The following is a 26,932-nucleotide window of genomic DNA, read 5'->3' on the forward strand; positions in this document are numbered from 1 at the left end:
CAAGATTTCCATTACTGTTATTGACTTATTTCTAAATCAGTAGTCCATGATTTGAAGGTCCAGTACAGTAACCTGAGCAAGCAAAACATGAATTAGAGGAGTAGGTCAGAGAGTCATACACAGATATGACATAGAAACAAAACATTCAGCTCACTCAGTCCACAGCAATCCTCTCTCTCTTTCTCTTTTCCCTCTCGCCTCCCCCCCCACCTTAGCTCACACCTTCCTTCCTCCACCCACCACCCCCTTCCCTTGGTCCTATCAGAGAGCATCTTTCTCCACCCTCTTTCCCTTTCCCCCATCACCTCTCAGCTCTTTCCCCCTATCACTTGCCAACCTCTGTAAATCCCCCTCCCCCTCTTATTTGGGTGTCTAGCTGATCTCGGCAACCCTGATGAAGGGCTGAAGCCCGAAACATTGACTGCCTTTTGCTCTTCGTCGATGCTGAGAATCAGAACCAAAGACTAGACTTACCCCCCCCCCATACCCAGAAAGTGCTCAAACTCTGCCTGGGCCTTTTCACTTATTACGCCCAATGGGTTCCACACTACGCCGACAAGGCGCGTCCTCTTATCAAGGCCACCTCCTTTCCCCTCTTGACCGAAGCCAGAGCGGCTTTCGATCGAATCAAATCCGACATCGACGCTGCACGCGATCGATGAGTCTGTCCCGTTTCAAGTCGAGAGCGATGCATCCGACTTTGCCCTGGCAGCCACCTTGAACCAGGCCGGTCGGCCTGTAGCCTTCTTCTCCAGAACCCTCAAGGGTCCAGAGAGTAGACACTCCTCGATCGAAAAGGAGGCCCAGGCCATAGTTGAAGCGGTGCGTCGTTGGAGACATTACCTCGCTGGGAGGCGCTTTACACTGTTGACTGATCAACGCGCGGTCTCCTTCATGTTCAGCAACACTCAGCGTGGTAAGATAAAAAACGACAAAATGACCAGATGGAGAATCAAACTCTCCACCTTTAACTATGACATCCTATACCGGCCTGGTAAGCTCAACGACCCGCCTGACGCGCTGTCCAGGAGGACGTGCACCAGCATACAGATGGACAGACTACAGAAACTCCATGAGGCCCTCCATGAGGGTCACTAGGTTTGCCCACTTTGTGAAGACGCGCAACCTACCCTACACAGTCGAGTAGATCCGCTCCATGACCCGAGCCTGTTCGGTGTGTGCTGAATTCAAGCCCCACTTCTTCTGTCCGGATAACTCCCACATTATCAAAGCCACCCGCCCCTTCGAGCATCTTAGCGTAGACTTTAAGGGGCCCCTACCGTCGACCAACCGTAATAACTACATCCTTAAGGCCATCGACGAGTACTCCCGCTTCCCGTTCGCTGTGCCCTGCCCAGACACCACTGCCACCTCAGTGATACAGGCCCTTCACAGTATTTTCGCCATTTTCAGGTACCCCAATTCCATCCACAGTGATAGGGGGTCCTCATTCATGAGCGCAGAGCTGCAACAGTACCTTCTGTAGTGTGGTATCGCTTCAAGCAGGACCACGAGCTATAACCCACGTGGTAATGGCCAGGTCGAGAGGGAGAATGCCACCATATGGAGAGCGGTTACACTTGCTCTCCGGTCTAAAGGTCTCCCCACCTCTCACTGGCAGGAGGTTCTCACTAGTGCCTTACACTCCATTCGCTCCCTCCTATGTACCGCAACAAATGCTACCCCCACATTTCCCGAGGAAATCCGAATCAGAGGTGCATGGCTCACCGTCCCTGGCCCCATCCTTTTGCGACGCCACGTCCGGCACTCAAAGAACAACCCCTTGGTCAACCGAGTGACTCTACTCCGTGCGAACCCGCATTACGCCTACGTTGAGTTCCCAGACGGGCGGGAGGACACTGTTTCGGTGTGGGACCTAGCTCAGGAGCAGTAGACCCAGCAAACCCCCCCCAACCCAACCTTCCCCAACTCTTTATTCCCCAGGCCCCATGCCGCAACAGAAGGACCAACAGCTCCCCAACGACCTGGGCCACCCTGCCGACAACACGACTGGGGAATTGAGCGAAGGAGTGGTTGCACCCGACAAGCCCACTGGCTACACCACTCCAGTGACCCCAATCCCGGCACCACAGCGGTCACGCCGAATGGTCAGACCCCTTGACCGCTACAGTCCTTAACCTACCCCTTCCTTTCATTCTCTCCCTCATTTTTTTTGTTTTTTTTTCAAGGGTCAGTTCTCCAAGAAGGGGTGAATGTGATAGTACAGATCTATCACCAATGTATATAATGTATATAGTTACAGTATCTAGACTGTGCTTACAGCGATTGGCTGAGAGCTAAGCCACGCCTACTGTCTGGGCCTTAAAGGGTTGTGTCCCTAGCCAGGTCGGATCATTCTGGATTGGTCGGCCACCTGTGAAGAGCTCTGGTCACCATGACAGAGGTGCACCAAAGAAGAGGTACAAGGACTGCCTAAAGAAATCTCTTGGTGCCTGCCACATTGACCACTGCCAGTGGGCTGATATCGCCTCAAACCGTGCATCGTGGCGCCTCACAGTTCGGCGGGCAGCAACCTCCTTTGAAGAAGACCGCAGAGCCCACCTTACTGACAAAAGACAAAGGAGGAAAAACCCAACACCCAACCCCAACCCACCAATTTTCCCTTGCAACCGTGTCTGCCTGTCCCGCATCGGATTTGTCAGCCACAAAACAAGCCTGCAGGTGACGTGGACATTATCCTTCCATAAATCTTCGTCCGTGAAGCCAAGCCAAAGATTTTATAGAGTAATGTTGTAAGATGGCTATAATATGAATGTTTACTCTATGATGCCTGCTGTAACACAGAGAATTCCGTGACTTATTCATGACAATAAATTCTGATTCTGAGTTCCTCCAACACCTTTGTGTACTGTAACCAGTAGACTCTTTGGTTACCTCGTGATTATCACCACCAACTCACACTAATCCTCCATGAATCTTTTTTTTATTTTTCCCACCTTCACATCACCCAAATTCTACCCATCATCCTCCAAAGTAGCAGCAATTTACAGTGTCTCTCTCATTTGCAAACATGCACACGCACTCGCGCGCAGACACACACACACACACACACACACATATATATATATATATATATATATATATACACAAAATACTGAAAGATATAAAATAAAATAAATGTATTATTATTTTGGGTTTTTTTTCCCATCTCACTGGATCTACACAAAGCCCTGGAACACTTGGACACTAAAGGCGCATACATTAGGATGCTCTTTATCGACTGCAGTTCAGCCTTCAACCCCATCATCTCTCAAAATTTATCAGCAAACCCCAAGGCCTGTGCGTCAATACCCCACTATGTAATTGGTTCTTCACCTCCAGACAACAATCAGTGAGGAGTGGCAAGAACATCTCTGCAATCTCCATCAGTACAGAAGTACCATAGCACTTTATTCTTAGGCCCCCTGCTCTACTTGCTATACACATATGACTGTGTGGTTCAGTATGACAACAGCACCGTTTATACATTTGCTGACTATACCACATTAGTGGTTTGTATAAAAAGGAGCATTGAGTCAGTATGTAAGAAGGAGATTGAAAACTTGGCTGAATGATGCACTAATAACAACCTCACACTCAATGTCACCAAAACCAAGGATCTGGTTGTTGGAAGGGAAAACCAGAGGTGAATGATCCAGTAATTATTGGGAATCAGAGGTGGAGAGGGTGAGCAAATTTAAGTTCTTGGGAATCACTATCTTGGAGAATCCTTCTTAATGACATAGTTAAGAAAGCACATCAGTACCTCTATGTCCTCAGGAGTCTGCAAAGGTTTGATATGACACCAGGAATCCTGGCAAATTTCTACAGAGGTCTGGTGGGAAGTGTGGTGAGTGATACCAATCTGCCTGAGTGGAACAGACAAGGACATCACAGGCAAAGCTCCCTGCAACATCGAGATCCTCGACAAGGAACACTGCCATCAGAGAGCAGCAGCAATCATCGAGGAACCATACCACCCAGCACATGCTCTGTTCTTGCTGCTACCATCAGGAAAGAGGTTCAGGTGCCACAAGACTCACATCACCAGGTTCAGGAACAGCTGCTACCCTCCACCATCAGACTCCTCAACAACAAACTCAATCAGGGACTCATTTAAGGTTATTTACTTTTTCACTTTATTAATATATTTTTTTCTGTGTTGCACGGTCAGTTTTGTTACATTTCCTTATTTGTTTGCACATATATGTACCTTCTTGAGTAATTTTTTTGCTCTACTAATAAGTGGTAATTTTCCTTTTCCTGCAGGAAAAAGAATCTCAGGATTGTATGTGATCTCATGAATATACACTGACACTAAATCAGATCTTTGAATTTATGTGACCCAAGGTTACAGGATACTATGCATCAACTTCATAGCCTGTGGGAAGCTAAATCTGGCAGGCTTGATTTTGATGCTCATTTGATAGTAGTAGGTCAAACATATTGTGTGTTGATTGGAAAGGGTCCTCAATAATTCTTTGAGCCCTATTTAAGCAACAGTCCTGGTGAATGTCATCAATAGAGGAAAGGAAGACCCCAGTGATCTTCTCAGCCCTTTTGATGATCCTCTGTATTGACTTGCGGACCAATGCTTTGCAGCTACTGTCCCACACAATGATGTAGCCACAGAGAACACACTCAATTATCCTCCTATAAAATGTTGCCAAGATTGGGGACCAGTAGCCTTGCCCTCCTCATCCTCCTGAGGAACTGATGCCAAGATTGGGGACCAGTAGCCTTGCCCTCCTCAACCTCTTGAGGAACTGATGCCAAGATTGGGGACCAGTAGCCTTGCCCTCCTCAACCTCCTGAGAAATTGATGCATTGCATATTGTTCTTACTATGGAGACCGGTACTATGCACCAATCCAGATGTGATTTCACCAGTATTCTAAAGAACTGAAGTATGGCCTCTCCACTTGTCTTGAATTGCTGTCGTGACAAATGAATTTTGTTAGCATTTGTAAATGTTTACAGTATCTGCATTTTAACCTTTACTTAAATATTTAAGCTCTTAATGAAGTTGAACCCCATCTCACTCAGAAGTAAAATCCCTTCATGCAAGTGAAAAGAAACAGTGGAAGTGCTATAAATGATCGGTTAAAATTCACTGAAGTTTTGAGCTGTCCAAATAAACTGGGAGGCTGTACATGCAACAGCACTGTTCCAGGAAGGAGGAGGAGCTTTACTCCCCTTTTAATGTATTGCTAGTGGCAACCGAGACAGAGGTGCACCAAAGAAGAGGTACAAGGACTGCTTAAGGAAATCTCTTGGTGCCTGCCACATTGACCACCGCCAGTTGGCTGATATCGCCTCCAACCGTGCATCTTGGTGCCTCACAGTTCGGCGGGCAGCAACCTCCTTTGAAGAAGACTGCAGAGCCCACCTCACCGACAAAAGACAAAGGAGGAAAAACCCAACACCCAACCCCAACCAACCAATTTTCCCTTGCAACCGTGCCTGCCTGTCCCACATCAGACTTGTCAGTCACCAACGAGGCTGCAGCAGACGTGGACATTACCCCTCCATAAATCTTCGTCCGTGAAGCCAAGCCAAAGAAAAAAGTTTCAGTCAAACTTTGATGTCCATTATTAAGTCGCAGACACCAGATTATTAAGAAAAGTAGAATCAGAATGGAAAGGTATTTGTGATGAATGGGAAATAGGGTCTTACAAATGTAGTGGAATTTTTTTGACATTATAGATATGATGGAACCAGTGGGTGCAGTATATTTAGATTTTCAGAAAACATTTTGTTGTGTACCTTGAAAAAAAGTTGAATAGGAGGTGGGAAGGATACATAACCAACATTTTGGGCCTGAGCCCTTCTGAATGGGAGTTGGGGATTTGTTGATGAATAAGAACAGCAGTTGTGAACGAGCTCTTTTCATGTAGCAGGCTTTAACCATCAGTGATGAGGCCTCAAGTATACATTTAGCAAATCAATTGGCCAAGATGTTTGCAGATGAAGTATAATTATTCATACGGACAAGAAGAACTGAAAATCAGGGCAATTCTTAAATGGAACATGACTATTAAGAGTTGATGTTCAGAGAGAATTGGGTGGCCTTGCACATAAATTAAGGCAGGAGAACATGTACAGTGAGCAATTAAGAATGCAAGTGAGGTGTCGGCCTTGGTTTACAAGGCAAAGTGTAGGTACACCTCACTGAATGTGTGGAGGGGTTTGTGAGCTCATAACGAGGTAACTTTATACAATTCCAGTCTCTGCAGCTCAAAGAGATTTACTTGTCTGAGAAGCCTTTTGTTTGGTGATCTGAGTTGCTAATGTTTGAATCCTTGGCCCTTGGGTGTTACTGAAGTTTGAGATAACAAACAGTGAGTCTACAGAAACGAGTGTGTTTCAATCAATGCTAATGAGTCTGACAGGTCTTGCAAATGATTCCAGAGTATATTTTGACAAATTACTATTTTTGTATTTATTGAATAACAAAATAGTTGAGCTGCTTAGTGCTGTCACTCTTAGTGACTTCATGCTCGACAGGACGGAAGCCATCATCTTGGTCAAGACCAACTTGCTTTTCACTTGTTCATAGTCAGATAATAAATAACAAAATGACAACCCCAGAATCAAAGACCTTTCTGATCTCCCTCTCCCTCTCCTAAATGTGTAAATAAACCCAGCAGGTGCTTTCTCTTCCTCATGGTGGCGCCCCTTCCAGGATTCTGAATGAGCTGGGATCTTTTTGCTGTTTATTTTAATGAATGCAAGTCCACCGCGATAATCAAGCACCGCCACAAGTTACACTTGGCACATAGTAATCTCGAAAAGAAGATGTCAGCTTTTAACACAGGACCTTGTATATTAGAAGTGTTATTGAGGAAGAAGAGCAAGCAAGGATGGCTGACTCACAGGTCAGAAAGATGCATAATAGGCATCTGTTCAGGATGAGTCAGGAGCATATTGACGAGGTTCTTATGTTCTCATGTTAGCCAATGAGGAGAGGTTGGGTTGCCTGGGACTATACTCAGTGGAATTCAGAAAAACGAGAGGGAATCTTTTTGAACCATATGAAAATGTAAAAGAGATAGATAAGGTAGAAACAGGAAAGTTGTTTTTGCTGGCAGGTGAGTTAAGAACTACCTGGTAGAGTCAGGTAGATTGGAAGGAGAAGATTCAGGACAGAGATGAGGAGGAATAGCTTCTTTGAGAGAGTTGATAATTTTTTGCCCATTGGAGGCTTCTACATTGAATATATTTAAGACAGAATTAGGTTTTTCTCACAGTAGGAAATTAAGGATTATTGGGAATGGGTGGATTAGTGGAGCTGAGTCCATGGCTAGATCAGCCATGATGTCATTGAATAATGAAACCGGCTCAACAGGCCAGGCGATCAACTCTTGTTTCTTATGAATGAACTCTGTATTGTAAATGTTATGGTGATGACATGCCTTTGACATTTCCACTCTGTGCCTTCTCTTCCACAGCGGCTTCATCTCAGTGAAGATGTGGCTGGAGCCACGTTCATGGCAGCTGGAAGTTCTGCTCCTGAGCTCTTCACCTCCATCATAGGTAACCCATCGAGGTCACATGTGAGAAGAAAACAAAATCTCCTCAGTTGTTTGTCCCCACCTGTTAACTGAACATTTTTCACATTGAATGGATGCTGTTAAATGTTTGCACGAATCTTTATGCATTGCACACTCCTTATGAGTAAAAGCGTGTCACTGCCAAACCGAGACCGCCCAAAATTGGAGGAACAACACCTTGCATTCTGTCTGGGTACTCTTCCACCAGACAGCATGAGCATTGACTTCTCCAGTTTCCATTAAACCCCTCCCCCAAGTATTTCTCTCTCTTTCCCTGATCAGCTGTCTGCTTCGCTCCAGCTCCTGACCACCCTTTGCTTCCCTCTCTTATTGGAGAACTAACCTTTCCCCACATCACCTCAGTTTTTTTTTCCTTTCTATCCTCCCACCTGTGTCTACCTATGACACTTACCTGTTAGCCTGTGCTCTTCTGCCTTCTCTCTTCCCCCCTCCCCCACCATTTTATTCAGATGCCTGCCTGTTTTTTCCTCATACTTTGTTGAAGGGCTCAGGCCTAAAACGCTGGTTACCCTTTTGCTTCCTCTGGATGTTACGTGACCTGCTGTGTTTCTCCAGCACACTTGTATGTTGCACTCAACCTCAGCGTCTGCAGACTTTCTTGTTTACTTCCTGATCGCAATCTCTGCCCTGTGCTGCAGAAGGGTGGGTTTAAAATCAGATGCCTCCCTTCTTAAATGGGGCCATGTGAGCTAGTAGCCACAGCTTATCATAGACCTTCTAGTAAGAACATGCTGTTGGACAACACTGACCATCAGCAATATTGCTGAACGTTTGTGTTTATAAAACTTGCCATACCATTGTCATGTATTTTTGACCCCGTCCCACTCTGCTGTATTTTTTTCCATTCATGGAGATTGAAATCTGACATGTCACATGGTGCCAATGAACAATTAGCGACTGATGTACTGAATTTGCAAGGGAAAGATTCCAAGAATCCCCATGCTCCACTCTGTTACCCCATTTCCTCATTTTAAAGCTGTGATTCTGCCCTTTTCCTGTTAAATGTTGTTTGGTATCACAAGTAATCCTTAAATTTCACGTATTTAATGTTCTCAGTTTGCATTGTGATCAGAACCCAACCATAAAAACTCCTTACAGACAGTGCCAGATTCGCTGCAATAGCGTCACGTTAACCACAACGCTTAATCGTGCCACCTTCAGGTGTTTTTTTCAGCAAGGGAGCAAACCTCCGTACCTGTATATTTGACTATGAATGAAAAATTAACTGTCCCACGTCCTCAACCTATCTTCACAGATTTCGCCATCTTGATGCAATTGAGAGCAAACCTCCCAGCAAATAATAGTTTAATTCAGCTCTGTAAAACCCGCCCTTAAAATAATCTCTCGGGGTCTGTAGGAAATAAACAACATTTGGGTTTTTATGATTCACGGTGGTTTCTGGAAGATATTTTGGAAGGTCAAACCAAAAGGCCAAGTATTAATTGTCAAAACCTAACTGTGCAGAGGAACAAAGGGACCTTGCAAGTTTTTAAGGATTAAGTTAATGCTGGGACGCTGGGCTTCATTAATAGGAGGATTGAATTCAAGAGTAGAGAGGTCTTGTTGCAACTCTACAAATCTCTGGTGAGGCCACACTTAAGAGTATTGTGTTTATTTCTGGTCACTTCATTACTGGAAGGATGTGGAAGCTATGGAGAGAGTGCAGAGGAGATTTACCAGGAGGTTTCCTGGATTGGAAAATAAGTCTTAATAGGCAAGATTAGCACAGCTGGGACTTTTCTCTTTGGAGCAAAAAAGGATGAGAGGAGACTTGATAGAGGTCTACAAAATTCTGAGTGGTGTAGATAAGGTGAACAGCCAGTGTCTTTTCCCCAGGGCAGGAATTACAAACACCAGGGGACATCTGTACAAAGTGAAGGAAGGAAAATTTAGGGGAGACATCAGGGAAAAGTTTTTTTCAGAGAGTTCTGGGTGCCTGGAATGCCTTGCCAGGGATGGTGGTGGAGGCTGAAACATTAGGGGCATTTAAAGGGTGGCACAGTTGGCGTAGCGGTTAGCACACCTGTACAGCGCCAGTGATTGGGACCAGGGTTCAAATCTTGTGCTGTCAGTAAGGAGTTTGTACGTTCTCCCCAGGTTTGTATGGGTTTTCCCCAGGACTCCAGTTTTCTCCTACTGTTCAAAACATACCGGGGGTGTAGGTTAATTGGGTGTAATTGGTTAGCATGGGCTCAGGGGTTGAAATGGCTTGTTACCATGCTACCTGTCTAAACTTTTAAAAATTTAGACTCTCTTATAGGCACATGGATGAAAGTAAAAGAGGGTTATGAGGTAGGAAGGAATATATAGGTCAGCACAACATCAAGGTCGACATGTTCGATGTTATTTCTCAAAGTTAAGGGATTAATACTATAGTTACAGGGCAGGAATTTATTTATATTTTAAAAAGAATTTATGCTTGCCAGACTTTGACTCACTCACAGCCTATCGAGGAGCACGAGGTCTGCAGATGTTGGAATCTTCGGTAAACGAAGAATGGTTGGAGGAACTCAGCAGGTCAGGTAGCATCCGTGGGCAGAAATGGGTAGTGAGTGTTTCAAGTAGAGACTTTTTATTGACACTCGTCCCAAAACGTTGACTGACTTTTTCTCCCCACGGATGCTGCCTGAACTGTTGAGAACTGCCAGCAGTTTTGTTACCACATGCCTTTCATCAACTCTTGTCCTGAATTGCATATTTGCTTATCTCTCATGTCCAAAATCAAAGGGAATAGAAATTTTGTTTTTACCAAAGATCATTTGTCTTTTGACTGTCTTTCATTTAACTTTCTAGTCAGGATTTCACATTTATCATACATTACTGTTAACAGATTGTCACTACTAATGGCATCTAAAAACTAGACATTCAAATGTAATAAATACATGTAATGGCTGGAGAAACTTCAGTAGGTCCCGCAGAGCTTATAGGAGTCAAAGGTATATAACCAATGTTTCAGGCCTAAGCCCTTTGTCAAAGTATGAAAAAAAAGCATGTAGGCGCCTGAATAATAAGGTGGTTGGAGGAAGGAAGAAGGGGCGGTGGGGGAGGACCACAGGCCAACAGCCAAGAGGCCATAGGTGGGCATGGATGGGAGAATCAATTGTAATGGATGGATTCAAATGTATTTATTTATTAGGATGTCACTGGTGAAGATTTGTCCTCAGTGCATTCCATTGAGTGTGCAAGTACGCTGTAGCTGTTCATTGTCGGCTGTTTTTGAAAGTTGTTCTCATTGAGGCAACCAAATGTGAATTATTTCCCCCATATCTCTCAGAATTTTGATAGAATATATTATATATTTACTCATTTTCTTTCAGAAGCATTTTAGCAGGATTCCACCAAGGTAACACAAAGACTGCAGATGCAGGTATCCGGAGCATAAAAAAAACAAATTGCTGGAGAAGCTCAGTGGGTCAAGCAGTGACTGCAGAGGGAGAAGAATTGTTGATGTTTGAGGTCAAGGCCTGAAATGTCGAGGGTTGCTTTACCCCCTCCCCCCCCACCCCCAAAACAGACTCTGCAGAAGTGCTTTGTTCCTCTAGCATTTTTTGTTCAAGTGAAGGAAGGCTCCATTTGGTAGATTATTTTTCGACTGTGCCAAGTTCTGCTGAACAGGGATGGTGCAAGCTAAACTTGGGTTCTCCCAGCTGCAGCCACCGCATGAGAACAACCACAATGCCAATGCCAATGCATCTTCTGTGTTGTTTTGAGCTCTATCCTATTGCCGGTCTTTGTCAAGTGCTTGCTTTCTCTGGCAGTCCCTTGAGATGGAGGATGACTGTCTCCCACTGTGCTTTCCTGGGTTTTAATGTGACCATTGTAGGCTCAATGTTAACATTTAAGAAGACATTGGACAGGTACAAAGAAGGGAGAGGTACGGAGGGCTATGGACTAGATGCAGGTCAGTGGGACTAGACAGAAAAATAGTTCAACACAGACTAGTATGGCCGAAGGGGCCTGTTTCTGTGCTGTAATGTTCTATGGTTCTAACCTGCTGTCTCTTCCTTTGATGGGGCAGGTGGTAATTGATTGGGTGGATGGATTGCTTGTGAGATGGGGCATGCCTTCCCCACTCATATAGGACCTCTGCATATTGCTGTGCCCTGGCTTCAAGGTTCAAAGCCCATGCAGAATTCTTCCTCTCCACTTCAGGCAGTGATAAGCAAGGCATTCCACGGAGTGTATCATGTTGTGCAATAGCATGCAGGCCCATCACTTACAAACTCCTTCCTGCTTTACAGGAGTGTTCATCACCAAGGGGGACGTAGGAGTTGGAACCATTGTGGGCTCAGCTGTGTTCAACATTCTCTGCATTGTTGGTGTATGTGGACTTTTCTCAGGATTGGTAAGCAACTTTACAGCAGGCCACACACTGTCACTGGCAACTTCAAAACACCTCAACAGTAGGATGCATGCCATTTCTGAACTGTTTTGCACAAAAAAAGCACACAAATAAACCCACAGCATGAACCAAAATGTTGTCTGAGGATTTTTGTGCAAATTTATCTACGTAGAGAAGATAATAAGGCAAGATGTGTGAATCTGTAGAAGCAGTAGAACCTGCCTTGTTAGATGTATTTAAGACACAGATAGATGGATTTTTGTATAATGGAAGTTTTAAAGGTTTGTGGGGACCAGGCAGATTAGTGGAGCTGAGTCCACAGTCAGATCAGTCATGGATATTTAATAGTTTGGAGAAAAAGACAGATCTTGGAGTCCTGGTCCATGGATCCCTCAACGTTGTCTCGCAAGTTGATAGAGTGTTTAAGAAGGCGTGTGGTGTGTTGGCCCTCATTAGTTGCAGGATTGCTTTCTAGAGCCATGAGGTAATGTTGCAGCTCTATAAAACTCAAGATTAGACTACACTTGGAATATTGTGTTCAATTCTGCTCACCTCATTACAGGAGGATGCAGATGTTTCAGAGAGGGTGCGGAGCAAATTTACCAGGATGTTTAGATTTGAGAACACATCTTATGAATCAAGGTTGACATAATTAGGAGCTTTCTCTTTGGAGTGACAAAGGATGAGAGGTGACTTAAATGAGGTATACAAGTTTATGAGGGGCTTAGGTAGGGTGGACAGCAGGACCTTTTTCCCCAAGGCAAGAATAACAAATACCAGGGAACATTGGTTTGAGGTGAGTGGAGGAAAGTTTAGAGGAGATGTCAGATGCGTTTTACTCACAGAGTGGTGGCTGCCAAGAATGTATGCTGGGGTGCTGGTGGAGGCTGGTATAAAAGTGACATTTAAAAGACTCTAAGACAGGCATGTGAATGCAAGAAAGGTAGAGGGTTAAAGGCGTGAGGTAGGGAAGGTTTAGATTGTGGTGGAGTAGGTTTGTATAGGTCGACACAATATTATGGGCTGAAAGGCATGTACTGAGCTGTAACAGACTCTTTAACACATTTGCTGGAAGCCTCAATAAAAAGAGAGTGCTGGAGATACTCACTGGGTCAAACTACCTGTGCGGAGAAAATTATTGTACAGGTGGATGACCTTGCATCATAAATGGTTCCTCTGACACAAACAAGACAGGTTGGTTATCTGTAATTGTTGAATTCAACATTGACTCCCAAGAATTGCAACATCTTGACTGAAAATCAGGTGTTGTACCTGGCTCTCTCATTGGCTTTCACTGCATTTGTGTGGCAGGCATGAACTTAGAGCGCCAGAGTGAAAATGGCTGAATCTAAGTCACAAGTACATTCTCAAAGGCTAAGTTCACCCTTGTGGACTGAAGGGAGTTGTCCTGCATTTAGCTTTTTTCCACTTTGGAGGAGACTATATTGGAATGCCAAATGCAATGCACTGGATTGGAAAAAGAAAGAGAGGGGAATGGAATTTCTCTATCACCTGCCCCCTAGGTGGTGGGAAGACCATGGGAAAAAGCTATTGTTTCATCTCCCCCATGGGAAAAAGCTATTGTTTCATCTCCCCCATGGAAAAATGCTGTGGGACGGAAAGTGGCTGGTTGAGATTAAGCATAAATTAGGGAGTCGGGGATGAGTAATTCCATTTGGAATGCTCAAAGTGGAGACGAAAAGAACACATATGTGGTGAAATAATGCTGTTGTGGTCGGGGAAATAAAGGAGGATGGCCTGATGGATATGGAAGCTGGAAGACTTGAAGGTGGTCTCCGATTTCTTTTCTGACTAGGAGTAGAGGAAATGAGAGCAGAGTTGAGTGTCCTGTTTACCATGCAAGGGAGAAGGTTAAGGACTAAGGAATTTATCTTACAAAATCTCATCAACAGAACAGTTGGAGAGAGAGAGAGATAAAGTGAAAGGATGGGAAGAGTTATTGCCAAGATAACCATAAAGGATATTTGTCACTTTGCTAAAATCTTGTATGAGGGTAGAATACAGTTGCAACACTGCTGGAGAAAGAGATGTTATGAAAATTGAAAGACATATCCCACAAAGAGACAGTCATGGCTTGAGACAATATGAGTTAAATATGCTAGAGAATCTCAGCCATTCATGCAGCATTCATAGGAAGTAAAAGGCATTCCTGATGAAGGGCTCAGGCCCAATTCATTGCTCACTTTTTACTTTCTATGGACGTTGTGTGGCCTGCTGAGGTTCTGCTGCATGTTTATGTATTACACCTGACCCCAGCATCTGCAGATTTTCATGCTTAACAAAACCTACTCAATGTAAGCAAAAAGGAAACTGCTGGTGGAATCCCCATGAATGCAGAAGGTAGCAAACATAGCCAGGCTCGGATCTCCCATCCGTTGAAGGTGTTTAGATGAGGCGCTGCCTCAAGAAGGAGCCAAATATCCTCTTCTCACTGCTACCTTCAGGCAGAAGGTACAGAAGCCTGAAGGCCAGCACCTCCAGGTTCAAGATGTTTCTTTCCAAAAGCTATCCAGTTCTTGAGCCTCCCTTTGTGAACACTAATAAGGGATTGCTCTACACCACAGATTTTCTGCACTATTTTTCTTACACTATGATAAATATGAATATTCATTATCTATTATCACTTTATCATTTAAGGTGTACTATTGTGAATGTTTTCTTTTTAATATAATACCTGCTTGGCTAGAACAAATAAGAATTTTGGTGCAGTTGTACAGTGTATATGCCAATAAACTTGTTATCATCATAAAACTCAGCAGGTCAGGCATCGTCCATGAAGGAAAATGGACAGAACTCTGCTTCAGCACAGCTTACTCAATGTAAGAATGAGTTCAGCCAGGCAACAGAGAGCAGTGATCGATGGGGACAGGACCGACTCACTGAGGAAAAGGTGAAGGGGCCATATCATCAGGTGTGGCTTAGTGGATTAGCCATTTGGGATTCTGCCAGGGTGGTCGTGCAGTGTAAAATTGGGAAGGGACTTGAGTGGGAGAGAAAGAATAGGAGTGGAAAAAGTTAAGTGGATTGAGAGAAGGTTGAAATGGGTCTGCTAGGTCTGTCCTGCTTGTGGTTCTCGGGGTGGAAAGCACCTTGTGCAGGGGACCATAAAGTTGGAGGGGATGGAGAGAAAATCTTGAGTGGAAGTGAGATCCATGACCGTGGGAAGTAATTACATGATGTTCAGTGGTCGAGGTTCAAAGTGTGGTTTGAGGAAATGTTGGACAGTTGCTCTTGGCATTGCAAAGTAGAGGACAGTCCATAAACCACAACAGCATTGGAGCCAACAGCAAGTTTAACAAGGTGAAATGTGAAAATCTGCAGATGATGGGGTTGCGTGTAGTACATAAACATGCTGGAGAACCTCAGCAGGTCACACAGGATCCATAAGAAGTCATCATTGCCAGCGTTTTGGGCCTGGTGTGAGGGGGGTGGGAGGGAACCGACAGACTCATGAATGAAAACGTAAGCGGGGGTTGAGTGGTGAGGAAAGAGAAGAGGATGGAGCACAGGCTAACAGGTTAGAGGTAATAGATGGATACAGGTGGGAAGGTAGAAAAGAAAGAAGTGATAAAAGGAGGAGGAAGCTCTTGGATAGGAGAAGGAAGGGCAGGGAGTGGGGAGGAAAGGAAAGGAGACAGAGGGAGTGGATTAACCAAAATTGGAGAAGTAGAGCAATTTTAATGACATTTCAAGGGTTTGTCTTTAATGAGTGGAGCTCCTTCAAGCTCAGAGGACAGTATATTGCCATGAGAGCAGTGACAAAACTGAGACTTTCGCTGTTATTCCAGTATTTGGCAATAAATAGGAAGGGTATGAAGACAGAGGGAGAGGTTAAAGTGCATCAGGTGTTGTGGCTTTGACTGAGAGATTATTCCAGGAGTGAGAAAGGAAAATCAGATGGGATAGTGAAAATACGGCAAGGTGTGGAAAGAGAGATAGGGTTAGGGGCATATGAATGGGGAGAAAGATCTGGGAGAAAGCATGAGAATTCAAGAGCTGTGGAAGTTTGTGATCTTTGAAAGGAAGGAAGTAAAGTCTCTTGTAGAAGCAACAAATGCAGTGAGGATGATGTGGAACAAACCAGGACTGCTTTGAGACAGAGTCTGTTAGAGAGAGAGTATGCATGAGTCAATGCATAGCATTAAGCTTGGATTTCTTATTGACAGTGAGCCTATTAACTTCACTATTCCGTGAGTGTAAGTGGTCTGGTTGTCCTTTGAAGAGTACCAGCAGCCCCGTCAATTCCTGTTATATCACAAAAGATTCCTCTGGAGAAATTCTTCTCTACTCAGACCATCATGATGAAAAGCACATGTTATACAGGGTTACAAGGTTCCTTGTTTCATCTTGAGACCAAATCCAATTTCAAAAGGGATGCCGGGTGATGATTTTAAGGCCTATAAATAAAATCTTTGAAGGCTGAGTAATCAGACATCGGTGAAAATGGCTGCATGGATAAAGTAATTAAAATTGGTAACAAGTATCACATTTATGATTTTCCCCTTCTCCCTGTCTTATTTTTAGAACATAGAATATTATAGCACAGTACAGGCCATTCAGTCCACAATGTTGTGCTATATATATGACTACCATAAACCCTCTCTACCTCATAACCCTCTATTTTTCTTTCATCTAAGTGCCTAAGAGTCTTTTAAATTCCTCTATTGTTTCAGTCTCCACCACCACTCCTTCCCATGCATTTCAAGCACCCACAACTCTATGTGTTGAACACTAGGCCCTGATGTCTCCCCTAAACCTTCGTCCCTTCATTTTGTACTGATGTCCTCTGGTGTTTGCTACTCCTGCTCTGTGGAAAAAGGTGCTGGCTGTTTACTTTATCTATGCCTCTCATAATCTTGTTGCCTTCTATTAAATCACCTCTCTTCCTTCTTCACACCAAAAAGAAGATCCCTAGCTCTGCTAACCTTGTCTCATAAGACATATTTTCCAGACCACATCCTGGTAAATCTCCTCTGCACCCTCTCCGTAGCTTCAATATCCTTCCTGTAATGAGGCCACCAGAACTGAACACAATATTCCAAGTGTAGTCACATGAGAGATTTATGGAGCTGCAACATTACCTCACAACTCCTAAACTTAATCCCCCAATTAATGAAACCCAGCAAGCCATAGGGCTTCTTAACTATTCTACACAGCAACCTTGAGTGATCTGTGGATTCAGTCCCTCTGTTCTTCCACACCATTAAGTATCCTACCATTATGTATGTACTCTGCCTTCAAGTTTGACCTTCCAAAATGCATCACCTCACACTGATCTGGATTGAACTCCATCTGGCGCTCTTCTGCCCAACTCTTCAACCTGTCTATATCCTGTTGTGATAACCTATGATAACCTTCAAAACTATCCACAACTCCTCCAACCTTTGTATCATTTGCAAATTTACTGACCCATCCCTTTATTTCTTCATCCAGGTCATTTATAAATGAGCATGGGTCCCAGAAAGATTCCTGTGAAACTCCACTAGACATTGACCTCCAGGCCGAATACTTTTCAACCACAACTACTCTCTGCAGGCAAGCCAATTCTGAATCCTCACAGCCAAGGTTCCATGAATCCCATGCCTCTTGACTTTCTGAGCAAGTCTCCCATGCAGGACCTTGTCAAATGCCTTACTAAAATTCATATACAGTACACCGCATCTACCACCCTACCTTCATCAATTTCTTTTGTTACCTCCTCAAAAAATTAAATTGGGCTCATGAGGAACGACCTTCCCTCACAAAACCATGCTGACTATCCTTGAGAAGACTGTACTTCTTTAAGTGTTCATAAATTCTGTCCTTAAGAATCCTTTGCAATAGTTTGCACACCACTGATGAAGACTTTATAATTCCTATGATCCTTCCCATTACATTTTTTAAACGAGGTGACCTAATTTGCATTATCCAATCCTCCTGTACCTCCCCTGTGGTCAAGAAGGATCCAGAGATCATTGCCAATGCCCTAGCAATCTTTTCCCTCCCTTCCCATAGCAATATGTGGTATATCTTGTCCGATCCAAGGAACTCATTCATCCTAATGTTGTTGAGGAGATCCAGCACTTCTTTCTTAAACTCAACATGGTCCAGCACATAAGTTTGTTTTATTCTAACTTCACCTTGACTTAGGTCCTTTTCTCTGGTTGAATACTGAAGCAAAGTATTCATTTAGGACCTCCCAACCTCCTCTGCCTCCAGGCACATGTTGCCTCCTTTATCTGGAAGCGGTCCCACCTTCACTCCCGTTATCCTTCTGTTTTGTTTTTTTTTTAAATTTTTTATTTTTCACACCATAAATCACATTAGCCATGATATACACTATTTCTTTTTCACACATATACAGTGACTTTTTCTCCCCCCACCTCCCTCCTCCCAAGCCACCCCCCCACCCCCCCCCCTCTCATCCATTTTAGGTATACAATCTAGGTTGCATTAAGCCAGTCAGACAATGTTGTCATTCAACAAAAATACACCAGAAATTCTACTGAGTTCATTCTTTTCTTTCCTTCTCCTTCCATCAACTTAGGTAATGTTTGTCCCTGGTAGGTTTTCGCTATTGTATTTAATGTAAGGCTCCCATACTTGTTCGAATATTTCAATATTATTTCTTAACCTATATGTTATTTTTTCTAATGGAATACATTTATTCATTTAAATTTAGTAGTTTCTTCCTTTTAATTTGGTTATGTATTCCATTAATATTTAAAGTCATATAGTTCAGCGTAGCCCTTTTATATTTTGTTTATCTTCTCTTTCCGTTTTTCCATCATTACCTTTCCTCCTTTTCCATTTCTGTTTTCTTATTTTCAACTCTTTATAAGACAACATTCCTACAACATCCAACATATTCCTTATTCTCCTATTTCTATCTTATTTATCCCCAATCTCCCCTTCCCCTCCTGAGTTGTCCTTTATCCCTTGTCGGACAACCACATCTCCCCTCTCCATTTGGATTTGCGAATCCACTCGCAAGCGTCAACTGATTTTGCAGTGACCGCTATTCCCCCCCACCCAGCCCCCCCAGAAAAGATTTCACTTTTCATATGTCACAAAGGTCACTCTTTTAATTCCCTCCTTATTCTCTCTATTCCATTACCTTCCCTTATTAATTCTTGTCTATACTATCTATATTTTCCTCTGTACAGATACATTCACGTATGCACATTGTCTCTATTCACTCTTATACCTCTTTACCCGCATACATATCAATTCATGTATGCTTAGAACACCTTATGGTTTCCTTCAATCCAACTTATCAAGGCTTTTTCATGCCCCCTTCTACCTCTCCCTAAGTTTCTTCCTGGCTATCATGTAATTCTCATGAGCCCCTCCTTTAATTTGCTTCCTAAATTTATTGTATGCTTCCTTCTTCCTCTTAACTATCTGCATCATCTGTTTTGTCACCTGTTCTCTTTTCCTTCCATTGTTCCCCTGTCTCCGTGGGACAAACTTATCCAGAACCTGGCGCAAGGGGTCTCTAAACATTCCTCCACATTACTTCTGTGCTTTCTCCCGAGAACATCTGTTCCCAATTTACTCTCCCTGGTTTCGGCCCCATCCCATCATAATTAGCCCTTCCCCAATAAGATACTGGACTGTTTTGTCTGCTTTATCCTTGTGCATAGCTATACTAAAGCTCATGGAGTTGTGGTCACTCTCACTGAAATGCTCTCCCACTGTGAGGTCTGTCACCTGATCACATTCATTACCCAGTACTAGATCCAGTATGTCCTCTTCTCTAGTTGGCTGGTCAACATACTGTGTTAGTAATCCTTCTTGAACACACCTGACAAAACCTGCCCCATCTATCCATCTTGCAGTCAAGAAGTGGCAATCAATATCTGGGGAGTGATGTTTGCGACAACAACAACCCTGTTAATTCAGCACCATTCCAAAATATGCCTAAGCTATTTGAGCTACTTGAGGACCTGTAGATTGCACCAAATACAGTGATTTCCCTCTTCCTATTTCTGACTTCCACCCACACCGACTCAGTAGGCACTCACTGTACAGTGTATTTTCTGTCTTCAGTCATGATACTGTCTCACTGACTAGTAATGCCACTACCCTCCCCTCCAATCGTATCCCTTTTAAAACATCTAAACCCCAGTACCTGCATCAGCCAATCTTGTCCTTGTATCAGCCATGACCCTATAATGGTCACAACATTGTAATTTTACGTACAGAACCATCCCCTATCATCTTATTTATTCCTAATACTCCTTACATTGAAATAGATACATTTTGTCCCCTTTCCCACACACTCTTGGCCAGTCCCCCACCAATTCTCATCCCCCTCCTTCTCTGGTTTCATTCTCTTATGCCCATATTTCCCCCCAACAGGATTCTTCCCACTCCCCTTCTCCTCTTTGTGTTCATCTGGTCCCATCTGTCCTTCCACAACAGCTCTTTCCCAACAACTATCATTTTATCACTAATTTCACCTCCTCTTCTTGGATTCCATTATTGACAGTCTTGTCTCCACCCAGCACTCTGCCCCGTCCTGTGTGGCTCATCTTCCACGGTCCCCCTTTGTTTATTTTACCTCTCTCACCCTTTGTTGAAAACCTCCCTATGTCCAATATCCTTTACCACTCTCTGGTTCACCATTCCCCTAGTGGTCTGTGTCTAACCCCTCCCACTCTGCTCTCCCAGCCTTGATGAAGGGTTCAGGCCTGAAACTTTGACCACTGATGCTCAAATCTGAGTTCTTCCCCCCAAAAAACTACAATGGCATATATTAAATGAAAAAAAGAAAATAAATATAAGAGAAGGTAAATAAATATTCACAGTTACTATTTTGCAAGAAATAGATGGCATTACAATGGAGCAGACTGTCCTATTGTGCTCCCAGAGTAAATTATGATTAATGTAGTACTGGAAGGTTCAAGAACCTGAGAAAAGCAATAGTTATTGAACCTAGATGTGCTGGACTTCAGGATTCTGAGCCCTCTGCCGGAAGATAGCAGTGAAAAGAGGATGTGATCAGGGTGACTAAGGTCCTTTATGCTGTTGGCCGCCTTCTTGAGGCAATATCTCAATGCTTTGAAGCTGTGATGGACTTGCCTATGTTTGCCCTTGTGTTCGTGGAGTCTCAAATTCCCAAACCAGGTGGTGTTGCCACCAGTCAGTATACTTTGCACAGTGCACCTGTTGAGTTTTGATAGAGAATACAATGGCCTGTCGTATCATCTCAAACTCCTTAGAAAGCAGAGACATAGGTGTGCATTGTCCCCAGTTGTCTGTAAGGATGCAGTCACCGATGCCACAACATGGTCAGTGTCACTGATGAAACCTGCAGCAATAACAACCATAAAACATAAATTGATTTCCAATAGAGCTAGACTCTCTGACTTGTGCCCCATGGACCCCAAAAAAATGTTAATAACTTGGGCTCAGGTCGGCTTTAGTTACACATTGGCACAGCTATTAGTGCTACTACCTCACAGCTCCATGGACCTGGATTTGATCCTGAACTTGTTCTGTATGTGGAGTTTGTACGTTCTCCCCATTGCCCACGAGGGTTTCCACCAAGCACTCTGGTTCCCTCCCACAACCTGATATGGCACAGACCGCTGCAACTTGCATCTTGGGGTAGTTGAGTGGCAAATGAATCAGAAAAGAATGATGTGAGGGACAATAATTTGTGAGGGCATTAGATAAAAAGGCAGGGAAAAAATAGGTTCTGATCAGAAAAACATTGATCTTTTGTTAAAATAAAAAGCCTGTGTTTGGATTGGATTTGATTTATTTTCTTAAGCATAGGTCTAATTTGCAAAAATTAAAACATGCCAACATATTGACCAGGGTGAATCCCAGACTTTGACAATCATGTTGGTTCAGAAGATCTTTACTTTGATGTGAGATCTTCCAGACATTAAATACATTTTTAGCTATTATTTTTAATTTGCATCATTTTTCACCAAGAGCCTACGCATCCTGCAAATTTTCAATGCAAGCATTTTAGGTTATTCCATTGTTTATCTCAGTAGATGTATGGGCGACAACATGGGGGGGGGGGGGTTGCTGAGCGGTGGGTGCGATACCTGATGTAATGTTCGATGTGCGCCATACCACTTCCTCGCCCTGCCTTACCAGACTAATGCGCTTGCTTAAAGTGCTTTAGTCAGAAGCACATCATTCAGGATACAGAGGTGCTAGAGCTGTTAGAATCTCTCTTCAACAGTGCCCCTTTGGTCTGCGCCCTAGGTGGCTGCCTAGTTGGTCTAATGGTAGCGCTGGCCCTGCTCACATTCATGCAACCGTGTAAAGAGACAATTTACAGGTGTAGGAATACAATGAAAAAAAGTTCAATTAGCATCAAGAGAAACACAGCATGAGGGCACTGTTGTGAAGTTCATTTAGGAGCCTGATGGCTGCGGGTAGAAACTGTCTTTCAGCCTATTGGTGCGCGCATTCACACTTTTGAGCCTTCACCCCAATATGAGGAGGAAGGGGAGAGTATGCCCAGGGTGTGATGGGACCTTCCAAGGCAGTGGGAGATGTAGATGGATTCCATGGTGGGGAAGGAAGTTTGTGTGATGTTCTGAGCTGTATTAATCATCTTCTTTAGCTGGTTCTTATCTAGAGCAGAGCGGCTCCCATGATGGTGATGCATCCAGCAAGTATGCTTTCAACAGTGCACCTATAAAAGTTGTTGAGGGATGGGGACAAATGCCGAACTTTCTTAGTCTGCTGAGAAAGTAGAGGCATTGGTGTAGTTTCTTAACCATCATATCAACGTGCTTGTCTCCGGTCAAAGTTAAAATATATTGTCAGAGTACATGCAGGGTATCAAATAAAACCCTGGAGATTCTTTTTTCTGAGGACCAGGCTGAGCTTATCTATACTTGTAACTGTAAGCTGTAATCATCGAGGACTGTAAACAAAGTAGGCAAATGCAGATGTTAAAATAAATATTCAGCAATAAATAGGGGTCCTTAAATTAGTATAGTTATTCTCCTATTGTTCAAGAGTCTGATAGATGAGGGGTAGTAACTATTTATGAATCTGCTGGTATCAGTTCTGTGACACCTGTACCTCTTTCCTGATAGCAGTAGCGAGGAAGTGCCGTGGGTGGTGTGGGTCCTTGATAATTGAGGCTGCTTTCCAATGGCAGCATTCCATATTGGAGAAATTTATGCCTTTGAACAGAAAGCCATCAACTCTTTCGATTTCAGCGTCATTAATGGGGACAGGGTGTGGACTCTGCCCTAACTAGTGGTATAATCAGGAACAATAAGGCGCATAATAAAGTCATCTTCAAAGGGCTGAAGTGTTGAGCAGTCTGGAATTTTAAAGACTGGAATGGGATATTTCTTTTAAGTTTGGACATGAAATGTGCAACCAAGATTGGTTGACAAAGATATAATACTAATTGGAAAATGAATAAGGTTTGCAGGACTGAACAGTCTACTCCTGTTCTTATGTTTCAAGGTGGGTAACTTTAATGTCAATCAAGCTTGAAGAACATTAAGTGACAAGATTTATATTATTGCACATGATTAGGAAGCAACTCTCCATTAGCTATATTTTCATGGAATATTTGCTCTATTCATTGGGAGGTCTCAATTTCTGCTTCCTCTGTTCTTGATTTAAGGGATCTGAGTAAATTTATTTTGACTTTTATACACTGTGCATTTTGAAGTTTGTATCACAATTCCACTCCCTCTCCACTCCAACCTGGATGACTCCGCCTCCTCCTCCACCTGATCCCTTCCTTTTTCTCGGGCATCTGACGATCTATTGCCTCTGTCCATCGATTTCACCTCCCACCCCTCCCACCCTGTCCCCTTTATACTTGCCTCTCTCCCATATTAAACCAGTCTCAGTAAAGGGTTTTGGTTCAAGAATGTGACCATTCTTTTTCTCCCACTGATGCCGCTCAACTCGCTGAGTTCCTCTTGCTGATTGTTTGGTGTCAGATTCCAGCATCTTTAGTCCACTGTATGTCTAGAATCTAATTGATAAATGTTGTGTTACAGTAACTCTTTCCTCCTGTTAGTATCACAGCAATTGTACACACCTCTAGGAATCCTCATGTGGGTTGGATCGTGCATAGCTTGACCTGGTTCCCACACTAATTTTTCCCCTAGCCACATAGCTCTTGACCCTGAGAATTTAGTTTTTTTCTTGAGGTCCCGCTACTTTAATCAAAGAGCTATGAATAGTTTTTAAATGTCTTGGATGATGTGACAAGAAATTCACAACATAACTATTAAGATTGATGGGTACACAGAACCCAAATCATATAGCCACACTTTCCTTTCCATTTGCAATTGGCAACCCTATTCCAATGGATGGGGTTGTACAGGTACACAATCCTTTACCCGGATCCCTTGGGGGACAGTATGTTCCGAATTTCAGATTTTTCTGGATTTTGGAAAGCCCTTCCAAATTGTACTGCCGTATCCACCCTCACCCCCTTCCAGTCGCCCGGCCGCCTCCCCCAAGTGCCAGACCCCCGGCCACCTCCCCCAAGAGCCAGACCCCCTGCCACCTCCCCCAAGAGCCAGACCCCCTGCCACCTCCCCCAAGAGCCAGACCCCTGACCACCTCCCCCAAGAGCCAGACCCCCAGCCACCTCCCCCAAGCACCGGTCCCTTGGCCACCTTCCCCAAGCGCCAGTCCTTCGGCCACCTTCCCCAAGTGCTGGCCACCCGGCCGCCTCTCTCCCCACTTACTGGATTTTGGAGCTTTCTGGATTTTAGATATCCGGATAAAGGATCGTGTACCTGTAGAACTAACAGCAGCAGGCTAATATAGTGTTGGCAACAATGATCCAGTGGGAAGGCTGGACTTCAATTCATTCTAGTGTTGCAATTTACAGGTGTGTGGAAGCATCCGCTGGTGGAACTCAGCATGTCGATCAGCGGCAGTGGGAGAAAAAGAATGATCAGCGTTTTGGGCCAGAACCCTGCATCAAGACAGTTCTTCTCCCATTGATGCTGCTCCACATGCTGAGATCCTGAAACGCATCTGTTTCACTGGATTCATCATTCTTTGGCTTGGCTTCGCGGACGAAGATTTATGGAGGGGGTAAAAAGTCCACGTCAGCTGCAGGCTCGTTTGTGGCTGACAAGTCCGATGCGGGACAGGCAGACACGATTGCAGCGGTTGCAAGGGAAAATTTGTTGGTTGGGGTTGGGTGTTGGGTTTTTCCTCCTTTGCCTTTTGTCAGTGAGGTGGGCTCTGCGGTCTTCTTCAAAGGAGGTTGCAGCCCGCAAAACTGTGAGGCGCCAAGATGCACGGTTTGAGGCGTTATCAGCCCACTGGCGGTGGTCAATGTGGCAGGCACCAAGAGATTTCTTTAGGCAGTCCTTGTACCTTTTCTTTGGTGCACCTCTGTCACGGTGGCCAGTGGAGAGCTCGCCATATAACACGATCTTGGGAAGGCGATGGTCCTCCATTCTGGAGACGTGACCCATCCAGCGCAGCTGGATCTTCAGCAGCGTGGACTCGATGCTGTCGACCTCTGCCATCTCGAGTACTTCGACGTTAGGGGTGTAAGCGCTCCAATGGATGTTGAGGATGGAGCGGAGACAACGCTGGTGGAAGCGTTCTAGGAGCCGTAGGTGGTGCCGGTAGAGGACCCATGATTCGGAGCCGAACAGGAGTGTGGGTATGACAACGGCTCTGTATACGCTTATCTTTGTGAGGTTTTTCAGTTGGTTGTTTTTCCAGACTCTTTTGTGTAGTCTTCCAAAGGCGCTATTTGCCTTGGCGAGTCTGTTGTCTATCTCATTGTCGATCCTTGCATCTGATGAAATGGTGCAGCCGAGATAGGTAAACTGGTTGACCGTTTTGAGTTTTGTGTGCCCGATGGAGATGTGGGGGGGCTGGTAGTCATGGTGGGGAGCTGGCTGATGGAGGACCTCAGTTTTCTTCAGGCTGACTTCCAGGCCAAACATTTTGGCAGTTTCCGCAAAGCAGGACGTCAAGCGCTGAAGAGCTGGCTCTGAATGGGCAACTAAAGTGGCATCATCTGCAAAGAGTAGTTCACGGACAAGTTTCTCTTGTGTCTTGGTGTGAGCTTGCAGGCGCCTCAGATTGAAGAGACTGCCATCCGTGCGGTACCGGATGTAAACAGCGTCTTCATTGTTGGGGTCTTTCATGGCTTGGTTCAGCATCATGCTGAAGAAGATTGAAAAGAGGGTTGGTGCGAGAACACAGCCTTGCTTCACGCCATTGTTAATGGAGAAGGGTTCAGAGAGCTCATTGCTGTATCTGACCCGACCTTGTTGGTTTTCGTGCAGTTGGATAATCATGTTGAGGAACTTTGGGGGACATCCGATGCGCTCTAGTATTTGCCAAAGCCCTTTCCTGCTCACGGTGTCGAAGGCTTTGGTGAGGTCAACAAAGGTGATGTAGAGTCCTTTGTTTTGTTCTCTGCACTCTTCTTGGAGCTGTCTGAGGGCAAAGACCATGTCAGTGGTTCCTCTGTTTGCGCGAAAGCCGCACTGTGATTCTGGGAGAATATTCTCGGCGACACTAGGTATTATTCTATTTAGTAGAATCCTAGCGAAGATTTTGCCTGCAATCAGACTGCTCAAACTACAGGGGAATCACGTTGGGATTCATCATTGATACACGCATTATTGCATTCATCCAGATTAGCTAGCACTTGAACACAGCTCAGACAGCACAGCCAACAGAATCAATGAAATAGAACAGCTCAATAAATTCAGAAGAATGTTTTGTGTAGAGTGCTAAATTAGGTCAATAGTAGACTAGCTGTTCTGTTTAAGAAAGATTTGAATCCCAAAAAGTAATTATGCAAAAAAATTACATCTGCAATACTTGTCACCTCAAATTACTTTATGCCTACATAAGATTTTGAATGTTTATATAATTTATATAATAAAGTGCTTTGTTTGGGAATAGAATGAAGACTTGCATGAGATTGGATTTCAGAACCAGTTTGCAATATTCCAAACACCTCACTTCAAACATGTAAAAGGTTTTGGGACACTCTTAACTAAATTTAGTTTCTCAAT

The 26,932-nt window shown here is 44.1% G+C and overlaps 1 protein-coding gene across 4 annotated transcripts in view; it reads left to right on the forward strand.

The window, feature by feature from the left end:
• slc24a3 (solute carrier family 24 member 3) overlaps positions 1-26,932 on the forward strand; it is a 432,795-nt gene that overhangs the window by 307,219 nt on the left and 98,644 nt on the right. For all 4 annotated transcript variants that reach the window (XM_069932352.1, XM_069932355.1, XM_069932353.1 and 1 more), the window contains exons 5-6: positions 7,451-7,535; positions 11,815-11,918. In XM_069932352.1, the coding sequence (XP_069788453.1) occupies positions 7,451-7,535; positions 11,815-11,918 (189 nt within the window). The remainder of the gene's footprint in view (positions 1-7,450; positions 7,536-11,814; positions 11,919-26,932) is intronic.

Source organism: Narcine bancroftii, chromosome 4 (genome assembly GCF_036971445.1).
Source record: "Narcine bancroftii isolate sNarBan1 chromosome 4, sNarBan1.hap1, whole genome shotgun sequence".
NCBI lineage: Eukaryota > Metazoa > Chordata > Chondrichthyes > Torpediniformes > Narcinidae > Narcine > Narcine bancroftii.